At 38.7% G+C, this 10571-nt stretch overlaps 1 protein-coding gene and 1 long non-coding RNA gene across 2 annotated transcripts; both read right to left on the bottom strand.

The window, feature by feature from the left end:
• Positions 1-4341: 4341 nt before the first annotated feature.
• Positions 4342-5486, bottom strand: LOC149045491 (uncharacterized). The gene is made up of 2 exons (XR_016187278.1): positions 5388-5486; positions 4342-5083 (listed from the first exon to the last, which is right to left on the bottom strand). It is a non-coding gene; the product is annotated as an uncharacterized LOC149045491 (long non-coding RNA).
• A 3162-nt stretch (positions 5487-8648) lies between these two features.
• On the bottom strand, positions 8649-9772 carry LOC149045490 (ATP-dependent RNA helicase DDX24-like). The gene is made up of 3 exons (XM_089208234.1): positions 9657-9772; positions 9252-9422; positions 8649-8760 (listed from the first exon to the last, which is right to left on the bottom strand). Exons 1-2 carry the CDS (start codon positions 9768-9770, stop codon positions 9324-9326), a joined length of 213 nt encoding a protein of 70 aa, XP_089064360.1. The 5' UTR covers positions 9771-9772; the 3' UTR covers positions 8649-8760; positions 9252-9323.
• Positions 9773-10571: the final 799 nt, after the last annotated feature.

The following is a 10571-nucleotide window of genomic DNA, read 5'->3' as shown; positions in this document are numbered from 1 at the left end:
TAACAAAGGAGTCAGTTAGGATTTGTCGATGTTTCGCAGTTATAAAATACACTGGTGGCAATATTTTTTAACTGATTCGATCATTTCAAGATGCAACAGAAGGATAAGTTTTAAGTGCCTCTGTTATCAATGTTCTGATCCACTGTACTGCTGAATTGCTGAAGTGTTTCAATCCAGATTGACTGACCATGGCATATATCTCCCCGATTTATCTCTCCTCTGATATAATACTATGCCGGCTAAAGACAATCAAAACTTTTTTGTTATTTCTAATATATAGATTTAGCCAAGCCTAAAAGCGGAGTTCTTGTTATAGTTTATTTTCTAGCCCCTCATTATGAAAAAAACTGTAATAAAACTCTTCAGCACTGGCTGTAGAAGACGGTTTCTTCAAGGGGATTAAGAGAACAGTCCGGGGGGTGGGGAGGGAAGGGAAAAATTGGCGTGGTCTGGAACCTGGGGACGACGTTCTCACAACTTGCGATAAAACGCATGCTAACCAGCGGTATCTTCAAGCAGCTGGGGACCTTTGTTGTTGTTTCCTGATGAGGAAATTTTCGAAGATAGAGAATCTTTTCTTCGTCAGAGGAAGTGTGAAGTTGAAATCAGTTGAGACTCTTTTTGTTATTTAAAGCCCCCTACGGGCAAACGTCGTTGTAATTAAGTGATCATGCTTTAGCCATGTTAGCAGCCGAAGAGACGAGATGTAAACGTGGAATGCGAACTCTTGCATCTACGGGATTATAATTGAATCAATATCAATAAATGTTTCTTTACAAGCTAGAGTTGCAAATTCGATTCTCGGGTTGATACACGCGCATGCGATAAACACCAAACCAAATAGGATCTTTTCTTTCTTTATTCCTTTTCCTATTCCTTGGGGCGTTATCATATCGAAGCGGTCAACTGAAATTATTACGTAAAGAAATCACCTAAGTATTGTGATCATAGCTTGAGAATAATCTCGATTTTGGAAACGAGCACGCGTCAGTTAAAGGAACCAAAAGAAAGGTAAAAACGAGCGATAAATTTTGCTTTGAGTAACGACTACGAGCTAGATAACATAATCACAAAATAAGTTATTGCTTACCAACGCTCGCGAATCTTGATTACTTTATCGAGGATTACGGTCTAACTTGTCTTCTATTCAAAAACGATCTTGATCACACGGGGTGTTATCTTGAACTGAAACGCTAATTATAATTTTCCGTCTAAAAAGAACTAATCATGGAGGCGTCAACCTAACCAGAAAATATTTCACAGCTTTTCTCTGAAGCGGTAACACTTAGCTTCAACGGAAGCAATTACAAATCTTAGTTTTCCCTTTTGGGAACGAATTTCACTACGTCAAACTGGGTTTTCAAAAGCACAAGGAAGGATAGAGCATTTTGTTTTACTTGTCAATTTGATTATTTTTTAATAATTTTTATTGCCCAGGTGTTTTTCATCATCTTTTTCTCTCGTTATGCGATAAATCCACCGCAACCATCTTTCAAAATAGCTTAGATGACGAAAAAAAGGTTGACACAAAATTTGCGCTTCCATCATTTGATAATTTGGGTGGCAAATGCCTACCCTAGGAGTAAGGTTTCTTAGCTAAGTTTTTATTTTTCATTTTCATTTCTTTAACTAAGCTCGGATCTCAGATTTTCCCCTCATTATCCAAATAACCGATTAACACCATTTCAGTTCTGAAAAGAAGTGCAGCACATTTTTGATCAATAAAAACAACAAAAACAAAACAATACAAAAACAAATACAAAAACCTGCAAAAAAAAAAATGAAAGAGGCTGTTAAGCAGGCTAGCTGAACTGCGCCGTTTTGGGGTAAGCATCTAGGTTTTTGTAATTTTGACAATGATAACCTGAAATTCACTGTTTTTCCTGGCAGACCCAATATTCAAAGAACGCAACGTTGTGTGAAATAAACACTCAGCTTTTTAGAGCTGAGCTTATCCCGTCAACCAAGTATTCAGATATTTTATGCTGACTTCTTCAAACTGTAGAGACTAGGAAGCTGCAGATCTAAAAATGTTGACGTCCTCGCAGGCTGATAACGGTAGGAAAACCACCTTCACAAATAGCGCCTGGAAGTGTCCTAAAAATAGCTAACGCTACCATTGTTGCAGCTGCAATACTTGTGAAAAACGCAAAGCACAAACAGTTTTGACATTTTCCTTCTATCAATTGCATATCCCCTTATGACAGAAGTGACGCACTCTTCAATGATGGAGAAAGCCTGGGTTTAGTGGATGTTTTCCGATAATTATTATTGCATATTGTCACTATCTATGTCGCCTTTCGGTGTACGCGCGCGTTGCAGACCTATTTCCTCTATTTTTGCTTTAACCATGGTACTTCATTCTCTTTCAGGCTCCACGGTGCAGCCTCCATTCTCGTATCCATCAAGAATTAAACTCACCTTCGCCATCTTATACACTGCAATCATTTCAATGGCCTTAGTTGGAAACATTTTGGTGATCTATATTCTGTACAAGAGGCCAGAAACAAGAAGATTAACAAGCTTCATGTAAGTCAACCTCGCTGTGACCGACCTGCTCGTAACAGCTGTTGTCATGCCTCAGTCGATGGAACTCATCATTTCGGACAATCTGTGGATCGATGGAACAATTGGTGAACTCCTTGCCAAGCTCATCATGTTTGTTTTCTTCGTGGCGGTCACAGCGTCCCTCTTCTCTCTAACAGCCGTGGCTTTAGACTTCTTCTTCGGAATTGTCTTCCCATGAAAACGTTCCCTCGCTTTGGGAACAGAAAGATCTTGGTTCCCACAATTTGGATCACCTCAATGTGTCTGATGACTCCATGGCTGATCACAATCAAAGTTAAGAACTCCAGGATAGAATTAAAGTTTACTCAGTTTGGCGAGACTCAAGCAGCTTTGAGAGGTATCTTTCTTTACATCGTAGTCACCATCTACTTGTTGCCCCGAGTTACCATGTGCAGTCTCTATGGACACGTCTGTCACACGCTGCACAGGGACAAACTGCCATTGCCATCAACAATCGCGCAACAACTCGGGCCCATGCTACCAAGCGTCAAGTTACGGTCGATCGCTGTCGTTGTTGCCTTTGCACTTTGCTGGCTTCCAGCGCATGCGTATCATATGATTTTGGCCATTGACTTCAGTGCGCGTGAATCGTTGCCATATAATTTTGTGCTGTTATGCTATTGATGTGGACATGTAAACATAGTTGTTAACCCGTGGCTCCTGATATACCTTTAGAAGAAATTCCGTGCCGCATTTAAGAGAATGATAACTTAACCTTTATCGAGAATCTTATTTGCTAGCAAGAATAATGAAGAAGTGTAACTAAACTGCCTATAAGAGACCCGATTGTCCAAGTAAGAGAACATTAAACAATTGGTTCATACATCAGCGTGCGTTCATCGAGATACGAAGCGCGCGGAAAGTTTGGAGAGCACGAAAGATGCGTAAGAGTTACTCGAGGCGTAGCCGAGAACAACTCTAGCTTCTTGGGTGCTCTCCAAACTTCCCAAGTGTTTCATATCTCGATGAACGCACAGCTGATGTATGAACCAATTTCTTTAACATTTTCAACCCGATGGAAAATTTTTTTCGCGAGGGATTTGTTTGCTGACGTCATAAGCGTGCACAATAGGAATATGAAGCACGCTCGCGCAATTGAATTTGATTAGACAAATTTACTAGCTATGTTATAATACCAGTTTACAAGTTCTGTGTGAGGATTATTGTTAACTTTTCATAGGTTTTACTATATTCAAGTTGTGACATTTGCAAGCTCATTACAAGTCTAGCTACCTGCAGACCAAATTAATTGAATTCATATCGATGGATTACGACTCTGCAGAACGTGATCCACTAAATCAAGGGTTGACTTAACCTTTTTTGTCTTCATGAAGCATTTGGCTCGCATGATGGTATAATACAAAAATATAATTATTATGATAGAAAGTGTAGATTTTTACCGCCTTGATGTGTAAGTGTTAAAATGAAGAATTGTGTAGAGATCTAGTTGCCTCTCATTTTCGCACTTTTCTCTTCTTTTCGGATGCCGTTTGTTAAACATGTCCTAAAAAACCTTCGCGCTACCCGGTAACTGTTTGGGAAATGAGACCTGGCCCGCACTCGACAGAATGGAGGAAGTAGAGCCTCCAAAAGAAACAAAACAAAACAGAACGAAAAGATGCACTTTACCATGACAATGCAAATTGCGTTCGAAGAGAAATAGCTCACACTTACATAGTAACATATTCTCATTGCATTGATAGCAAAAAAACATTCACGCATAAACTAAACGGCAAAGATTCAAGGGAAGTTTAGTGTGAACGAGACTTGGAGTGAGTTCTCAGTAAATGACTTATTTATTAGAAAAGGGTTATTCTTCACGTCTCCTCAAGTAACGCCACTGAATCTCCTGCTTACTACACATCTACATTTTTTTAAAAAATGTTTTATTTTTATATATATGAACAAGCGAAAGGCTTGTGGACAACATTTGTCAAGCATGTGAAAAATAATTTCCCTTTAAAACAGCGTTTTCAGCTCCTTTCCGACCCATTCTTGAAACCTTCATATGACCAACGGCAATATGTGACTGAAACAACCCTAACTAACTAAATTCGGGCCACTGAGTAAAGAACAAAAAAATCCGTAAATCAATTCAAGTCATAAATCAAGAAAATGCACAAAGTGGACATGTGTTGTCAGACTGTGACTAGTTGCTTTATCCAGTCGTATTTTACCGCGAGTCTGAAGGGTGGTGTCCCGAAGATTAAAGAACGCCATTGCTTCAAGTTACATTGTATCCATATAGCATCGGGGTCAAAGACTTTGAGACGAGATTTTAGTTTATTCTGCCACTGACTGGTCAACCTTGCTCAAATCAACTCTTTCTCTTCCAGTCCAGTTGTTACAAGTAAGAATCTTTCTCCATTTCGTGTTTTTAATCTCCCTTCTTCTTTCACGATCGGTTGTCGACCTCGTTTGAAGAATGCAAGTTACGTTTTGCTTTTCTTGTTTCTTTTCTTTCTTCTTACATCTTCAACAGCCACTTTTTCATTATCTTCTAAATTCGTGTCGGCTGTGAATACCGAAATAAGACGAACATTTAAAAAATTGGCACATGACTAGGAATGGAAAAAAGCAGTTATCTCATTAAAAAAAACATGTGGACCAGAAAACCAGAGGATGGCAGCAGGAAAAGAGAAGATAAAAGACAAACAAACAAACAAACAAACAAACAAAACAAAATAAAAGGAGCCTCAGTTGACACTAGCTCTGTTAAATCACTAATAATACTCTTCACTAAAGATCACAAAACGATGTGTTTAGCAACACATCATTTTGTCCCTCAAAATACTCTTGTTTCTCTATTCACTTAATACCTTTGATCCCTGGCATTATAAGGGATCCAGTTTTAGTCGGGTACTTTCCACTAAAACCAGCACGAATCAGAGGTGTCTTCAGCAAACCAGTAAGTTCCGCTGTAAAATAAAACGGCACTGATGTAGATTCTATAAAAAAAAATTTACCAATAAATGAAAGGAGCACTCGACTCAGGCTAAGCTAACGCTAACCCACACAAGGCTGGAAATCAAGACTGTTCACTATCTTTTCATGCTTTCCTTTCACATAGAACTCAAACGTAAGAACCATGGGAACAATAATCCTCACCCCACCCTAATACTACAAGCCAAATGTAACCTATTTTGATTGCACTAAGATATTATCAGCCTGCAAGATCCATTATTTTCTGTGGGACTGTCAGTACAACCATTGTCTGCCTTAACTAAAGGTTGATTACCTTTCAATTGCTTCAGCTTTACTTGTCGCTCTTTCCTTTCTCCCTGATCTCCGAGATCTTCCAGTCTGTAAAAAACTCTTTTAAGGAAAATAAACTGAACAGGACAGTGTATAAAATGTGACATCAAACCTTCAAGACAGTAAAGTTCCAGAACACCAGTTCCGCCCGTTCCGTTGAAATGTTTTCTGACAATAAATGCATTCAAGCCCAAACCACCTAAGACTGATGTTGAGGCTGGTAGTCTAGTTAGTCCCAGACCTTGTGATAGCACACAGGAGCGAAGAATGTGCATGTAAATGAATGAATCATCTCATCGAAAAAGATACAAATCTTCGTCAACTTCAATGTCCATGGCTTTGGCAGAGGCAAGTATCCAGTCATTACTTGACTTTTTGCGCCTAAATCTGTGAATATGGTTCGATGGCTTTCATTAAAGGGGGAGTTTAGACGAAGAGAAAGGGAGGGGAGGGGGGGGAGGGTTGGAAGGAATTGAGAATGAAGGAGAGAACATCCGTAACTGCGTGAACAATGCTTTGTGCGAAAAATGCTGAGCTGTCGAGCTCGATTATCAATTTGGGCCTTTTTCTTACGCGAAAAGACAAACAAGCAAAACAAAAAACGAAGGGCTAACCAAAAGATAATTGCCATATTTCTCTTTTCCTTTCTTTCTTTTTTTTTTTTTCATCTTCACCTACTTGTGTTCTTCTTTGTCAATTTGCTTGGCGAGAGAAATTCTTTTCCTAATGGAGGACATAAAAGACACATCAACTGGAAAGGAGTCTAGCTCGTTTCCTGCAACACAAAATTTTAAAAAGAATAAAATCAAGAAAACAAATATGAACAAAAAAATGAAAGAAACAAACGAATGACACGAGAGACTGTAAGTTAACCATTAAACGCCTATTAATGACTGGCATCTAGTTTCTTCTGACAGCATCACTCCTGAATCAAACATAAAGGTCACGAGAATACAGGGAACGACCACCTAAAGAAACTCTTGATTGTTAAACAAATTCTCCTTGTTAGTTCCATAGAAAATTCATGGAAAATGGTGTGGAGAAAATGCAAACTGATTTTTAAGGGTGTAAAGGGTTAAATTGTCGTCGGGCTCAGTAAACTCCTAGAGACGATTTCGATGTACCTTTTCCTCCTAAAATATTGGTTGCAGCTAAAAGAAATATTTATCATCTAGAGGGGTATCATCTTCGTGCCATGACAAATTTTCTTAACCATGTGATACATAAGAGTGACCAACCTCCAACTTCTCCCAACGACTGTCACCCCCAAGTAAATATTTTTAAAAAGGTTATAAATGTATCAAACACAAGATATTGGGTACTTAAAATTAACCTCTAACCTTGTTATCAAATGGGTATCCAATCATTCTCCTGTTAACAAAGCTATCCGCACACGCATTAGGTATGATCTATGGAGGCAATGGTCCTCGAAATGCTCCGAACGCACACGCAAATCTTTTGGAAGAAATGTCCTTCCAATGGCAGGAATCCATGAACGTCAATAACTATTGTATTTTGGCGAGCTAACAAAGCGAAGCTTGGTATCCTGCTTGGTTTTTACCCGAATTATGCACTTGAATGCTCCGCTATTAACCATTTTGCTAGGGAAAACCCCAGGATAACCCAACTACGAATGAACGGAGCAACCATTACACGTCATCAACCCAAAATGCCTTGCGTACCTAACAAGATGGCGAACGCGGGTAGTTCGAACTTGCCGTGAAGGCCAGTTTTGAAAGCGGAAAAAAAAAATTAACAAGGTCACAGGTATGGTTTTAAGGACCAGATATCTTGAGTTGATATATTTTGAGCCCTTTTACCAGTATTTGTTTTAAAACTGCAGGTTCTCTTTAAAGCCACGAGAATAGGGGACATGATCACCAACTAAAGAAGCTCTTGATTGTTACACGAAATCTCCATGTCAACATCTTCAGAAATATATAAAGAACAGTATGCATGGAAAATATGCATACTAACGTTAAGGCGTAAAGATTTATCTAATTAAAAAGGAAATTTAGACGAATGGCACCTTAAACTGAGGGGATTTGCAAATAACCTTTTAGAGTTTGACTGTTAAAGAGATACGTTGGACATAATAAAGACACATCACCTCCATTAAGCGCCTTTATAATTTTCTTGTATGATCCTACTTCTTCTGAGTCAACAAGAACGACACTCAGACCTTCCCTGGTTGCTCTAGCTGTCCGTCCACTGCGGTGAATGTAAAGCTGTTAACGGACACAGAGAAAGAATTTAGGAACGCAGGATCACATGAGATGGTTGCGCTAAAGTTAATACTTAAATTGTGGTTACATCATTACACAACAGTTCATTATTAAATGAGATACAACTGAGGACGATAAACAATAACAAACTGCTCCTCTCATATAAACTGCATTTGGAGAACAGAGTCAATTTTTTTCCTAAATCAAAAATCATTAACTTAAATGAATTATGTTTTGATTTCGGTAGGTGAACCTACACATCAACTCAGATTGGAAACAAAACAAAGATTTAGAAATAAGTAAATAAATACAATAAAATAAATTTAGAGGTAAATAAAGAATTCGGGCGTCAACGGCGTTCGAACTTTGCTATCAACATTCTGGTTGAGCTTCTTTTACAGTTGAGACTTGTAGCCCACACCTTGGTCAACGCATAGTCGGTTGAAGCAGCGTGACTTCCAAAGCCTTTTGTCAAGGTAGAGTTTCGCAGAGAATGAAAGCACTGCCGCCAAAAAGCAATCGCTTCCGTTCCCACCTACGGCACAGGCTAACCACCGACACAAGCTAACCAACCGTACACACATACTTACACGTACTTACATCAGGGTCCTTTGGGACTTGATAGTGAATTACATGCTCAACAGCTGGTATGTCCAAACCTCTCGCGGCCACATCTATAGCCAGAAGTAAGCCATTCACACTTTGCTTAAATCTAAGAGGCAAGAAAACGATCAGCCAAAATTTCATTTACTGGTGTAGAATAAGTCCTATCCAGCTTCAAATATTCTCTGAGGGGGGAGAGGGGCGGGTTTTAATCAGTCAAGGCGATCCAGTTATAGTCTATATAGAAAGGAAATTCCACTGTCGATCAGGATTGGTTTAATAGGTCAGTCAGGTCGTAAACTATACTCACTGTTTTGATGAAAAAAAAAATAGTAATAAGATCACGATGATTCTGATCCATGGCCACATAACACGCGTGTCGCCTCGTGTTTTGCGCAAAGCAAGTTGTAGAATAAAGAACGTGAAAGACGCAACAGGAAAAAGCACGTTATCTACAAAATTAGGTTCCTAATTGTTGTTTTGATCTGTTTTGCTGTTTTGTTTACCTTTGTTTCATGGTTTTTTTTTTTAGTTCTTATTCTTGTTTTTGTTTGTTTCATTGTTTTTTGTATTTTCCATTTCAGTCAGTTCTCACCTGACCTGTCTAAATTCTTTAATCTTTGCCTTTGTTGCATGCTGACGTGAAGAACCCACGAGTCAAAGTCCAGTAGCCTAAACAAAGAACCCAGTCTCCTCACACAGTCCACGGTGTTGGAGAAAAACCAAAGTACGGCCTGGGTACCGGGAAAGGAAATAGTAGAGATATAGGTCCTAGAAAGAAAATTCAAAATAAATCTTAATGAGGTGATTTTTACAACAACTGTATTTTTGGTAGTTCTCCTTAGATTTCACTTGGTACACCTCTGTGGCTCCGTGGATTATGTTTCCTAGACAATATGGTGTACATGTCAATGCATTCGGCTCAAACCAACAATAAAAAGTCATAAAAATTGTATCCTGGATCTTGAAGTGTTTCGCTTCCTTGTCAGCTCAACTATTACAAACCTTCTCTTCAATTGCACATGAGATCTTTGCTTCTGTCAGGGTTTCTACGGTTCCTCTCTTGTTGGTGACATCGATAATTTTACAACTGTTCTTTTGCAGCCCAACTTTGTCCATCAGCGACACTAAAAATGTAAAATGCAAAGAGTATTGCTGTTGACGAAAGAACACAAGCCGATCAACTTAATCATGTTTAACTAAGATGTTAGATAACAAAGACAAAAGCAAAACAACACAATAAAAACTTGGACACACTTGATAAAGCCGCAAATTTTTGGGTTTTAAATGATGGATTATTTAAATCATTTCATTCCTTAAGTAATAGCTGATAAAATACGTTGATACTATCTCTAGCTTCTATTACTCTGAGTCAAATATGCCGTGATTTACCAAAGCCTTCTTCGCTTGTGATCTTCTTTTACTTTCCTTTCCTCTTAAACGACTTTAGAAGAGTTAAAGTTGCAGAGAATAGAAACTTCTGAAGATGTCTTCGCTTTGCAGTTCCCTCATTTTCATCATTATCACTGCGAAAAGGAAACATTAAAGTTAAAATTTGATAAAAAGAGAGTCATTTGCCTTAGTTTACAGGTTGACAGTCATGAAAACCATTAATTTCAGAAAGAGAAGCCTGAAAGAAATTCAAGCTCCGATGGAAATTGAAGTCTATTGCCTCTTTCTTTGAATGAGCTCCAATATAGAAGATAATTCTTGAAAGTGGCCTTGCTCGACCATTCGGTCTGCCTCATCAATCACAAGATATCTCAAGTGCTCCAAACGGCAGACATGCTCTTAACCCTAAAATTAAATGCCGCCAGAAGATATCTCTAGAATCATCCATTTGATAGAGAGAGGCTACACTCCAAGTTCACGGTTGGGTATATGAAAAAGAAAAAAAACGTCCGGCACTGATGTTTACAG

This window comes from Pocillopora damicornis, chromosome 5, assembly GCF_964200805.1.
Source record: "Pocillopora damicornis chromosome 5, jaPocDami1.2, whole genome shotgun sequence".
Lineage (NCBI taxonomy): Eukaryota > Metazoa > Cnidaria > Anthozoa > Scleractinia > Pocilloporidae > Pocillopora > Pocillopora damicornis.
Note: the sequence above shows the minus strand (reverse complement) of the source record. Positions and strands in the feature narration are given on the sequence as shown.